The 13,980-nt window shown below is 49.0% G+C and overlaps 1 protein-coding gene across 1 annotated transcript in view; it reads left to right on the top strand.

Annotated features, from left to right (window-relative positions):
• LOC117516380 (acyl-coenzyme A thioesterase 1-like) overlaps positions 1-13,980 on the top strand; it is a 128,522-nt gene that overhangs the window by 95,975 nt on the left and 18,567 nt on the right. Inside the window, exon 8 of the mRNA XM_034177351.1 lies at positions 9,408-9,501. Within this exon, the coding sequence (XP_034033242.1) occupies positions 9,408-9,501 (94 nt within the window). The remainder of the gene's footprint in view (positions 1-9,407; positions 9,502-13,980) is intronic.

Below are 13,980 nucleotides of genomic sequence, written 5' to 3'. Positions count from 1 at the left end.
AAAGATGAGGAGAGAGAGACAAGAGAGTGCAGTGATGAGAGGGAGAGACAGGGCGTGAATACATGAGAACAAAGATGAGGCGAGAGAGACGAGAGTGCAGTGATGAGAGGGAGAGACAGGGCGTGAATACATGAGAACAAAGATGAGGCGAGAGAGAGACAAGAGAGTGCAGTGATGAGAGGGAGAGACAGGGCGCGAATACATGAGAACAAAGATGAGGAGAGAGAGACAAGAGAGTGCAGTGATGAGAGGGAGAGACAGGGTGTGAATACATGAGAACAAAGATGAGGAGAGAGAGACAAGAGAGTGCAGTGACAGCAGGGGTGTGACCAAAAACCACAAACTAACAATCATAAAATATCCAGACAAAGAAACACAAAAACCAAAGGCTGAATGGAATCTCACATGAAAAGAATCAGACTAGACGACAAATGGAAAAAAAACGAAAAGAAAGCAACAAGAAAATCAAAGGCTGAAACTAGAACAGAACCAATATGTGGCGAGAGTATAAAACACAAATAATACACACAAAGACTAACATGGCAAACATGACAAGTAAAACCAGATACTTAAGCAATCATGAATCAGAAATCAAAGACAGAGGATCAAAGACTGAACAAAACACAACTGGTGCTAAACACGTGGCTACAGTGTGAAGAACAGAAACTACAAACTGTGACAAAAGAAAAAAAAACAGATGACCAAAAAACAGACCAAAAGGAATCAACAAAGGAAAGACTGACATAGAAAGCCATAAACCCTGACCCAAGCAGGGGTGAACCCTGACAGAAAATATGTTTTGTAACAGGATAAGATGGAAAAATTAGCATCAATGAAGATAGAAAGTACTAGCTGAGTTACCTGCTCTACACACAGGTAACAGAGCTGGGTTTTATCCATGTCATTGCATAGTTCATGTCCCTTTAGTTAAGGTGTAGTAAGTTGCGTTTCATTGTGTGGATGTTGTCATCATTCATTTTCACAGAGCAATTTGTGAATGATGATAAAAGGTGACAGCAGGTCAGATCGCTGCAGCGCTCTGGCACACAGCAGGGACATTTTAGCTGAAAAAATGTGCTCCTTAGCTTGCACACGGTGCACACTGGCCCGTTCGGATTCTAATCAAAGTGCACCCGAGCCAGCCGCCACTACATAGTAAGTAAAGTGTGATGCTGCTACCTGACCTGAGTACCACATGAACTGTGAAAATAAGGGCTCCAGTGAGCGGGTCGGGATCTAATATATGAGGCTGACCGTGAGTGTGTGAGTGTGTGTGTGTGGTGCACATACACTTTCAACCTAAGTGCCCCAGTGACCTCCCCCTTGGTGCCCCCAGTCAACTTAACAAACAGAATTTTCAGTTTTCAAATTGCCCTTTTTAACAAATGAAAAAATGTTTACAAATACAGATTTATTTGTAAAACCCACCACACATTTCAGTAATATGTGTTTTACCGACCAAGCAACCAGTGTCAGGAAACTAATGTTCCCATAATGCATTGCAGCATGTGTGTCTAAATGCTAAAACCTTCAAAATTAATGCAGTACTTTAAAACTAGGTTAAGGTCATGTTGTGAAAGTGTCGTGACACGGACCCACAACAGGGGGCGTTAATGAACGGACAATGGATAAGCCAAAAAGTAACAATTTAATGTTGTGAATCACACAACGACGTACAGACAATAACAATATAGTGACTGTCAATCATACACCAGGTGACGTGTGGGCAGGCTCGACGATAGAAGACGCCTGGCGAGAGAGAAGCCGGATCCACACAGCTTCCACCACCAACGGAGCTGAAGAACACCGGAGCCGCCAAGCCCTGCGCCCCAGGTGGCCGCTGTCTTCAGCAGTCAGACCCGGTACTGCTGGCAGAGAACAGAGACAGTCCAGATGAGTGTGAGTTCGCACACTCAGTAATCCCACAGTCAGTGTTCAGTAAAGGAGGGAGAACCTCCACCTCCAATCACACACTCGTGCAGCTCCTGTTTAACCACTTATCTTGGTTTGGGGTGTGAGGCGAAGCCGTCGCTGATCACACCAAACGCCAATCCCACAGATAAGGCAGAACACCACAGGATAACGGCTGCAAAAGAAGTTCAGGTTATCACTCAATGATTTGAGTCAGCAGAGAAATTACCTGATTGGTAGCTGATTTCTCGGCGGGGAGGTGGAGTTGCAGTCCGGCCTTTATGGTGGTGGTGATGAGTAGTGGATGAGTGACAGCTGGTACGGATGATGAGTGACAGCTGTCACTCCTGGTCGCTCCGACGCCTTCTTGTGCTTGAAGCCCGCACTTCAAGCAGGGCGCCATCTTATGGTGGTGGGCCAGCAGTACCTCCTCTTCAGCGGCCCACACAACAGGACCCCCTCCTCAACGGGCGCCTCCTGGCGCCCGACCAGGCTTGTCCGGGTGACGGGTGTAGAAGTCGGCCAGGAGGGCCGGGTCCAGGATGAAGCTCCTCTTCACCCAGGAGCGCTCTTCGGGGCCATAACCCTCCCAGTCCACCAGATACTGGAACCCCCGGCCCTTTCGACGGACGTCCAGGAGCCGGCGTGCCGTCCACGCGGGCTCCCCGTCAATGATCCGGGCAGGAGGCGGCGCTGGTCCCGGGGCACACAGTGGTGAGGTATGGCAGGGCTTGAGTCTTGACACATGAAACACGGGGTGTATCCGCAGTGAAGCTGGCAGCTTCAGCTTCACTGCGGCCAGACTGAGGACTTTGAGTATTGGAAATGGTCCGATGTACCTGTCCTTAAGTTTCTGGGATTCCACCTGCAGGGGGATGTCCTTAGTGGATAGCCAAACCTCCTGCCCGGGCTGGTATGCAGGGGCCGGGGAACGCCGGCGGTCTGCATGGGCCTTAGCCCTCGTCCGGGCTCCGAGCAGGGCAGAGCGGGCGGTACACCACACCCGATGGCACTTCCTCAGATGGGCCTGGACCAAGGGCACCCCGACCTCTCCCTCCACCAGTGGAAACAATGGGGGCTGGTACCCCAAACACACCTCAGACGGGGAGAGGCCGGTGGCAGATGAGACTTTGCTATTATGAGCGTACTCGATCCAGGCCAGATGGTCACTCCAGGCCGTCGGGTGCGTGGAGGTCACGCAGCGGAGGGCCTGCTCCAGTTCCTGGTTAGTCCGCTCTGCCTGCCCGTTCGTCTGGGGGTGGTACCCAGACGAGAGACTGACGGTGGCCCCCAGTTCCCTGCAGAAACTCCTCCAGACCTGGGAGGAGAACTGAGGACCACGATCCGAGACAATGTCTGATGGAATCCCATGCAGACACACGACGTGGTGGACCAGGAGGTCTGCAGTCTCCTGGGCCGTCGGGAGCTTTGGCAGGGCCACGAAGTGGGCCGCCTTGGAGAACCGGTCCACTATCGTAAAGATGGTGGTGTTGCCCTGGGACGGCGGGAGGCCCGTGACAAAATCCAGGCCAATATGAGACCAGGGGCGACGAGGCACAGGCAGAGGCTGGAGGAGGCCTTGGGCCTTGTGATGGTCAGCTTTGCCCCTGGCACAGGTGGTGCAGGCCTGGACATACTCCCGGACGTCGGCTTTCATAGACGCCCACCAGAAACGCTGCCGGACCACTGCCACGGTCCTTCGCACCCCTGGGTGACAGGAGAGCTTGGAACCGTGACAGAAGTCAAGGACCGCAGCCCTGGCCTCTGGTGGGACGTACAGTTTGTTCTTCGGACCTGTCCCCGGGTCCGGGCTCCGTGTCAGGGCCTCCCGGACGGTCTTCTCCACGTCCCAAGTAAGGGCGGCCACGACAGTGGACTCGGGGATGATGGTTTCAGGGGGGTCTGACAGCTCGGTCTTGACCTCCTCTTCGTGCACCCGGGACAGGGTGTCAGATCGTTGGTTCTTTGTCCCGGGGCGGTAGGTGATCCGGACCAGCGGGCTTGCCTGGGGTTCAGACGCTTCGCGGTCCGGATGTACTCCAGGTTCCGATGGTCCGTGAAAACCGTAAATGGTACCGATGCTCCCTCCAACAGGTGTCTCCATTCCTCAAGAGCCTCCTTCACCGCAAGAAGTTCCCGATTGCCGACGTCATAGTTCCGTTCAGCTGAGGTCAACCTGCGGGAAAAGTAGGCACATGGATGGAGAACCCTGTCGGACTCCCCGCTCTGGGACAGCACGGCTCCTATCCCTGAGTCAGAGGCATCCACTTCAACAACAAACTGGCGCTTGGGATGGGGCTGCACCAGAACCGGTGCAGTCGAGAACCGGCGTTTCAACTCCCTAAACGCGGCTTCGCACCGATCCGACCAGGTGAAGGGGACTTTTGTGGAGGTCAGGGCTGTCAGGGGGCTAACTACCTGACTGTAGCCCTTGATGAACCTCCGGTAGAAATTTGCAAAACCGAGGAACTGTTGTAGTTTCCTACGGTTCGTTGGTTGGGGCCAATCTCTCACCGCCGCAACCTTGGCCGGATCAGGGGCGACGGAGTTGGAGGAGATGATGAACCCCAAGAAGGACAAAGAAGTGCGGTGGAACTCACACTTCTCGCCCTTCACAAACAGCCGGTTCTCCAACAACCGCTGTAGGACCTGACGTACATGCTTGACATGGGTCTCAGGATCCGGAGAAAAGATGAGTATATCGTCTAGATATACGAAGACAAACCGATGCAGGAAGTCCCGCAAGACATCATTAACCAATGCTTGGAACGTCGCAGGCGCATTGGTGAGGCCGAACGGCATGACCAGGTACTCAAAGTGACCTAACGGGGTGTTAAATGCCGTCTTCCACTCGTCTCCCTCCCGGATCCGAACCAGGTGATAAGCATTCCTAAGATCCAATTTCGTGAAAATTTGGGCTCCATGCAGGGGCGTGAACACTGAATCCAACAGAGGTAACGGGTATCGGTTGCGAACCGTGATCTCATTCAGCCCTCTGTAATCAATGCATGGACGGAGTCCGCCGTCCTTCTTGCCCACAAAAAAGAAACCAGCACCCATCGGGGAGGTGGAGTTCCGGATCAACCTGGCAGCTAACGAGTCCCGGATGTAGGTCTCCATTGATTCGCGTTCCGGACGTGAGAGGTTGTACAGCCTGCTGGACGGGTACTCAGCGCCCGGTATCAAATCAATGGCACAATCGTACGGACGGTGCGAGGGCAGCGTGAGTGCCAGATCCTTGCTGAAGACGTCAGCAAGGTCGTGGTACTCGGCTGGCACCGCCGCCAGATTGGGGGGGACTAAAACCTCCTCCTTAGCTGTCACACCGGGTGGAACCGAGGATCCTAAACACTCCCGGTGGCAGGTTTCGCTCCACTGAACCACAACCCCAGACGGCCAATCAATCCGGGGATTGTGTTTTAATACCCTTGGAAAACCCAAAATCACTCGGGAGGTAGAAGGTGTTACATAAAACACAATCTCCTCCCTGTGATTCCCAGACACCACCAACGTCACTGGCTGTGTCTGGTGTGTGATTAGTGGAAGAAGGGTGCCATCTAGCGCCCGCACCGACAATGGTGATGGTAAGGCCACTAGAGGGAGCCCGACCTCCTTTGCCCATCTGCTATCCAGCAGATTCCCCTCCGACCCCGTGTCCACCAATGCTGGGGCGTGAAGGGTTAGATCCCCACTCAGGATCATGACTGGGATTCGTGCAGATCGTCGGGGTTTCCCCACGTGGGTGTTGTGACTCACCCTTAGCCCAGTTTCTAAGGACGAGTGCTGTTGTTTTGACCGTTTGGGGCATTCTCTCTGTATGTGCTCGGGAGAGCTGCAGAGAAAACACGCTCCACGGATCAGCCTCCTTTGTCTCTGATCTGATCGTTTTTTGGCCCTGCTCGTTTCCATAGCAACGTCAGCAGGGGGAGCTGTTGTCACGTGGAGAGCCCTGGCAGTGGAGCGTGGGGAAGTCGGCTTCCTTTCGGACCCGGGAGGAAGAGGGACGGCCTGTGCCGGGCCACGCCTCTCATCTCGTTCCCGTCGGTGTTCCGTTAGTCGGTTGTCTAACCGTATAACCAGGTCGATAAGCCCATCTAAATCCCGCGGCTCGTCCTTCGCCACCAGGTGCTCCTTAAAGACCAGAGACAGTCCGTTTACAAAGGCGGCGCGGAGCGCAACAGCATTTCAGCCGGCTCGCGCTGCAGCGATGCGGAAGTCGACTGCATACTTCGCTGCGCTCCGACGCCCCTGCCGTATCGACAGCAGCACACTTGAAGCGGTCTCTCCTCTATCAGGGTGGTCGAACACCTGTCAGAACTCCCTCACAAACTCACTATAAACCGTTAGGAGCCGTGAATTCTGCTCCCAAAGCGCCGTAGCCCAGGCGCGTGCCTCTCCTCGAAGCAAATTGATCACATAAGCCACCCGGCTGGCGTCTGCTGCGTACATGACGGGACGCTGTGAAAAGACGAGCGAGCACTGCATCAAGAAGTCAGCGCACGTCTCCACACAGCCTCCGTACGGCTCCGGAGGACTTATGTATGCTTCAGGGGACGGTGGGGGGGTTCGTTGAACGACCAGCGGAATGTCTGTTTTTGGCACACGGTCAGCAGGAGGAGGTGCTGCAGCAGCGCCCTGAGCACGCGCTTCCACCTGGGCGGTGAGAGCCTCCATCCTACGATTGAGAACACTGCTCTGCTCGGTAACTAAGTCCAACCGAGCGGTAAAGGCGGTTAAGATGTGCTGCAGCTCACCCAACACGCCTCCTGCTGGCGCCTGTGCACCTCGCTCTCCCATTGGCTGTTCAAGCGATGGTTGACGCCCCTCGGGATCCATGTCGCTGGCCGAGAAATCCTGTTGTGAAAGTGTCGTGACACGGACCCACAACAGGGGGCGTTAATGAACGGACAATGGATAAGCCAAAAAGTAACAATTTAATGTTGTGAATCACACAACGACGTACAGACAATAACAATATAGTGACTGTCAATCATACACCAGGTGACGTGTGGGCAGGCTCGACGATAGAAGACGCCTGGCGAGAGAGAAGCCGGATCCACACAGCTTCCACCACCAACGGAGCTGAAGAACACCGGAGCCGCCAAGCCCTGCGCCCCAGGTGGCCGCTGTCTTCAGCAGTCAGACCCGGTACTGCTGGCAGAGAACAGAGACAGTCCTGATGAGTGTGAGGTCGCACACTCAATAATCCCACAGTCAGTGTTCAGTAAAGGAGGGAGAACCTCCACCTCCAATCACGCACTCGTGCAGCTCCTGTTTAACCACTTATCTTGGTTTGGGGTGTGAGGCGAAGCCGTCGCTGATCACACCAAACGCCAATCCCACAGATAAGGCAGAACACCACAGGATAACGGCTGCAAAAGAAGTTCAGGTTATCACTCAGTGATTTGAGTCAGCAGAGAAATTACCTGATTGGTAGCTGATTTCTCGGCGGGGAGGTGGAGTTGCAGTCCGGCCTTTATGGTGGTGGTGATGAGTAGTGGATGAGTGACAGCTGGTACGGATGATGAGTGACAGCTGTCACTCCTGGTCGCTCCGACGCCCTCTCGTGCTTGAAGCCCGCACTTCAAGCAGGGCGCCATCTTGTGGTGGTGGGCCAGCAGTACCTCCTCTTCAGCGGCCCACACAACAGGTCATGTTTATTTATAAATACATTCTGATCTGACTCTGATCTTAAACTGGACAGGCAGGTCAAGGCGGTTGTTAAATCCCGCTTTTATCAGCTTCGTCTTTTAACCAACATTAAATCAATTTTATCCTTTTCTGACTTGGAGCGCGTCATGCATGCTTTTATTTCTTCACGCCTGGACTACTGCAATTCACTTTTTTTTGGAATTAATCAAAATACACTTCACAGATTGCAGTTAGTCCAGAACGCTGCTGCACGCCTCTTAACTGGGAGCAAAAAACATGAACATATTACACCTATTCTTGCGTCTTTGCACTGGCTCCCTGTTAATTTTAGAATTGATTTTAAAATTTTATTATTTGTTTTTAAAGCTTTAAATGGACTGGCCCCACAATATATTGTAGACCTCCTCCAAATTTACTCCCCAGCGTGTGCTCTGAGGTCTGAGGGCCAGTTCCAGCTTGTGGTGCCTAGGACCAGACTTAAGACCAGGGGGAACAGGGCCTTCTCTGTGCCTGGGCCCAGACTCTGAAACGCTCTGCCTCTCCACGTTCAAACAGCCCCCACAGTGGAGTGTTTTAAGTCTCGTCTGAAGACCCACTTTTATTCTCTGGCTTTTAGCTCTGCATGAGTTGTATGGTCCTCTGTTGTCTTTGGCCTAGAGTTTTATTTATTTATTGTTTTATTGTTTTTATGTTTATTTATTTATTAGTATCTGAGTGGGTTTATTGTTTTGTATAGTTGTATAATCATTTTTATGTGCAGCACTTTGGAAACTGTTCTGTTGTTTAAATGTGCTATATAAATAAAGTGGATTGGATTGGATTGGATAAAACACATTTAGAAACAGTCAACACTGCCCCAAAGTGCTGTACAATAAAAGGAATTAAAATTATATTTAGTTAAATACAAGAACAAAATAAATCAACAAAACAATAAAAGATGTGGCAGTGTTCAGCTCATCTTGTGTTAAAAGCCAGTGCAAAAAGATGTGTCTTTAAAAGAGTCTTAAGAGAGTCAATTGAAGGAGCCAGTCAGACATTTAATGGCAGAGAGTTCCAGAGCTTGGGCCCCACAACAGCAAAGGCTCTGTCTCCCCCGGTCCTTAGCTTAGACCTGGGACAGACCAGTAAACTCTGGTCTGCGGAGCGCAGAGCTCTTCCTGGAGTGTGCAGTGACAGCATATCAGATAAATAGAATGGGGTTTGACCGTGAATTGATTTAAAAACAAGCAACAAAATCTTAAAATCAACTCTAAAGCAACAGGTAACCAGTGCAGTGAAGATAAAACAGGAGAAATGTGTTGGTGCCGTTTGGCTCCAGTGAGCAGACATACAGCTGCATTTTGCACCATCTGGAGGCGATGCAGAGACGACTGATTAAGACCAACATACAGAGAATTGCAGTAGCCTAAACGAGACGTGATCAAGGCGTGCACAACCTGTTCCAGCTGTTTTGGGGGCGGGTAACGCTTGATTTTACTTAAAAGTCTAAGCTGGAAGAAGCTTGTGTACAGCTTCATCATGAAGTGGTACAGAGGAGGGTTTCATTAAAAAGAAGACTTGGACGTTCAGCTTCAAATTGCCAGAAGGTGCATCTGAGGTGCAAGCCTAGATTTGATCTGTTTTGGTGAAAGAATGTCCTTCTCCACTCAACTCCACTATGAAGCTAAGAGCGGTGATGCAAAATACAATACAAAAATGTGACCTTTTGGACTCTAAAGGTTCAGATGAAACCCAAAGCAAGACTTTGGAAAAGGACCAGAGAAGCTGAAACCTGCTTCTGAATGATTCATAAAAGGTTTGTCAGGACTGTTGAAAGGATTTTGATCTTGTTTTTGTCTGAACAGAAACAGCAAGAACACAAGAACTGACATGGAGAACAAAGTGATCTTCCATGATCTGCTGCTCCCGATCCCATTGGACCCGAGCCTCAAAGTAGATGTGAGTAAAACTGGATGTTAATAATTTTTAAGAAATGGAAAAGATTGACCTGATGGACTCCATGACAACCATAAACTGAGCTTCATGTTTGATATCAAAAATAAAATTCAATTTATTTTCATTTATATAGCACCAAATCACAACAAAGTTGCCTCAAGGCGCTTCACACAGGTAAGGTCTAACCTTACTAACACCCAGAGCAACAGTGGTAAGGACAAACTCCCTCTGAGGAAGAAACCTCAAGCAGACCAGACTCAAAGGGGTGACCCTCTGCTTGGGCCATGCTAACAGGTACAAGGTTTTTACAAAGTTTAACAAAGCTGAACAAACAGAAAACAACATGACATAATAAGAATCGATGTAACTATTTAATGGGAAGTCCATGCAGATGGTTATGCCACAGGTGGGGGTCATCCAGCAGTCATGGCAATGTCCATTCCAAATGCAGACTGTCTGTCCAGTATACTGTGTTCAGCAGTCTTCCTGCTATCTGTACCTTGGACAGAGAGAGAAAGAGCAGAATCAGTCTCCCAGAAAAACTACACCTAAGGTATAATTCATCAGCAGTAAGTCCACAGGAAAACAGAGAAAATACTAAAGGCCCTGTCTCACCTTGACGACTTAGCCTGTGGATGCCAACAGCCCCAGTGGTTCTGGTCGGTACTTCATAGTGTGGTCCGGGTCAGATACAGAGTAATTTAACATTATTTTATTTTTTATTTTCATGTTTTATCTTGGTGGACCATTTTCATTGTGTACAGAAAACTGATGAGTGGACTGGCTGTGGGAAACGCTGGTGTGAATCACTGGAGCGCTGTGACTGTTTAAACATTTAAAGCACCGTCACTGTCTGAATGAGATGCTGTGATGATTTAAACTTAAACCGCCAGTTGACTGTGATCAGGTGTGATCTGAATGAGGTCCTGTGTGATCAACAGCAACAGCGCTTTAAATGTTTAAACAGTGCATTATCAGGTGTGATCACCCTGATTGATCGGGTTGTCTGATGATCACACCGACAGCGACAGCACTTTAAAGAGTTACAGTACATTAATCACGTGTGATCACACTGATAAATTGATCAGGTCGTCTGATGATCACACTGGGCGATGATGCTTTAAAGAGTTACAGCGCATTAATCAGTTGTGATCACCGTGATCGATTAATCAGGTCATCTGATGATCACACTGACAGCGACGATGCTTTAAAAGTTCAAATCATCCCAGCGCTTCTGTGTGTTCAGAGCGCGACATCTGCTGAGAGACGCACCTGCAGCAGAAAATCCACAGAGGGACTTGTTTTAAGATGCTGCATTTCCAGCCACAAATTAAAGGATTTTCTGACGTCATTTTCAAAAATCAGGAGCTTTATGTGGATTCGTGTCCGTCTGTGATGGTGAACTGGACTTAAATGAACAGGTCAGATTTACTCCGTGTGTAAATGAAACAGTCTGTTTGCATGAGAATGCAGCTTTCAGCCAATCAGTGTCCATCATTAATGGACGGATTTAGACTTATGAGTAAATTACAATAAATGTCTGCCAACAATCACATAACTTACCTACAACTTATGTCCACATGTCCCGGACGTGTGAGTCACACGCTGGCACACGAACATCAGCAAGCTTCAGTGTGTTTCAGCAAGCTTCAACATGCTCTTAACTTTAAAAAACTTACCCTTAACGTCCTGGACTTATGCCAGCATTTTTAATACGATTGGCTTACGCTGACTAAATCGTCAAGCTGTGACAGGACCTTAATGTGTTCGCCAGCTGCTAGCCCAAAGCTTCACTACCAGACCCAGAATTTAGATCAAATTGAGGCCAAGACCAGTTCCATTACTAATAAAATGAATTTAAAAGAATGGGAATCATAGTTCCATACTATGCCAGTATGCTAGCCATACGAAAGGGAGAATAAATCAATCAATCAATCAATTTTATTTATATAGCGCCAAATCACAACAAACAGTTGCCCCAAGGCGCTTTATATTGTAAGGCAAGGCCATACAATAATTACATAAAAACCCCAACGGTCAAAACGACCCCCTGTGAGCAAGCACTTGGCTACAGTGGGAAGGAAAAACTCCCTTTTTGTTATGTGTCGACGCGGATTGAGGAGCGAACCTGCGTCAGACAGGACCCAGCGCTAAAAATAACCAGAAAACGGTTCCAAACAAAAACTATTTATTATACACCTGTGTTTAAAAGTGTAAAAACATAAAAAAACAACGTCCCTCTGGTGGAGTGATCCGCGGCTCGCTCTCCAGCGCCCGCAAGGATTAAAGCCGGCGCTCCTGGACTTCCTACCACCGCCAAACACCCCCCAGGTGGACACGACAAACTGATTCTCTGTGAAGCAAAGAGACGGTGAGGTAAATCAACAGATACAACTATATCTTCCAATAAACACACGCTGCCAGCACACACGCTCAGGTCAGTGTCCTTTTTTTTACTTTATGCAAATGAGCAGCCTCTCACAACAAGTGGAGGATCACTTATCCTTCACGCCACAGCAGTGAGAAGCAACTACGCAATTCTCTTTACAATTCCAGTACACTGTGTAACAAACACCAAGTTACTATCAACAAGTACTTAAACACTTAATTACCTTTCGTGTGTGCTGACAGCATGTGTCCTCACCCCTCCCTGCTTCACGGGCTCGATGTGTCAAACCCAGGCGCGGTCCTCAGCGTCTCACAAACGAACGTCACAAGGTCGAGTTCCCGGCAGTTCTGCTTGAATCACACATGACTTAAATGCAGAACGCCATCCAATTATCTGCTTCAGCTGCAAGTCGTCCAGGTTGCACGTGAGCACCAAGCACAGGTGCTTTCCATGATGTTGATGAGGGTGAAGACTCTTCAGCCAGCACCTTCTTCACAGACAAATCAGCCCTCATGCCACCTGGAGAGCAAAGAAAAGAAAAGAACACCAAAACATCCAGCCACGCCCCCCCCAACACACAACAACTTTTAACAGGAAGAAACCTCCAGCAGAACCAGGCTCAATAAAGCATCTTAAATTTGGACTTGAAGGCCCGGATGGTACATAGTGTTTAATTAGGTCAGCTAGGTAGTGAGGTGCAGTCTGTGAACACTTTATAGACTAGTAGTGTCATGGATTTGGCCGGGTATGGGCGCTGAGCCCTTGTTTTTTCCCCTTTTTGTGTTTTCCGTCTGCTTCAGTTTGGATTTATCAGTGATTATTTTCCATCATGAGTTATCTGTTATGTTTTTCTTATCTCTTTGTTTACTTTCCATACTTAGCCATTGTCCAGTTCTGTTCTAGTTTTGTTCCTGCCGGTCTGTGTTTTCATTGTTTCTCTTCTAGCTTTTCATCTGTTTCTGTTATACTTTTATATCGGGTTTGATTCTGTTTATCTAAATCTGTTCCTGTTTTATTCTGCTTTTGTATTGTATTTCCTGAGCAGTTGTAGTTGCTTCTGTGCTCATGTTTGATTTTGGTTCCTGGTGTTGTTGATATCTGACCATGATTTACAATTTAGCTCTGCTCTGTTTTTGCCATTTGTTTCCACTTCGAACCTCCCGTCATGTCTTCATTCCCTTGTCTCCGCTCAGTTACTTATTTTCACTCCCACGTCCTGCACCTGTCCATGTCTTTGTTTCCCACCTTGTTTATTTTTGCTTTGTGTTTTCATTCACTCCCACTCTTGCTCCAGCTCACGTGTCTTTGTCTGTTACTTCACTCCACTCTGTGCTTTCCTTCCTTCACTATCTTGTACTCTGCACAGCCTTTGGCTCCCCTGGTCACGCCCCCTTCCAGAGACTTCCACGCACCTGCTTCACATCACCCTAATTTGTTTGCTCCTTATTTAAACCATCACAGTCTCACAGCTCACTGCCAGTTTGTTGTCTCGTACACATTCCAGCGCCTTTGTCAGTTCAGATTTTTGCTTCACCGTGTATCGTACCTCTGCTTTGTTTTTCTCGACCATGCCTTTTGCCTCATCCCGGACGTCTGTGTTTGCTTGTGCCTCTGACCCCTGCTCAACTATGACTGCATTTTTGCCTGATCCTGATTGTACCTCTGCTCCGCGGCTTGATCACATGTGTACCGAACCAGAGCCTGAAATAAAGACCATGTTTTCTCCTACACCTAAACCTAGTCCGGGAGTTTGCATTGTGGGTCCAGCCACCATGGTAGACGGGCCTCCGCCCAGTCTGACAAGTAGCAGAACCTTAAAATCTGATCTCACTGGGACAGGAAGCCAGTGAAGAGACACCAAAATGGGTGTAATGTGGTCAAACTTTCTGTTTTGTGTCAAACGTCTGGCTGCAGCATTTTGAATCAATTGGAGAGCCCTAATGCTGGACTGCGGTAAACCAGAAAATAGAACATTGCAGTAGTCCAATCTAGAAGAGGCAAACGCATGAATCAGGGTCTCACCATCAGCCATAGACAGGATGGGATGAATCTTCGCTATATTTTGCAGGTGGAAGAAAGCAGTCCTAGTAATA

This window comes from Thalassophryne amazonica, chromosome 8 (assembly GCF_902500255.1).
Source record: "Thalassophryne amazonica chromosome 8, fThaAma1.1, whole genome shotgun sequence".
NCBI lineage: Eukaryota > Metazoa > Chordata > Actinopteri > Batrachoidiformes > Batrachoididae > Thalassophryne > Thalassophryne amazonica.
This window is presented reverse-complemented; position numbering and strand designations above follow the sequence as displayed.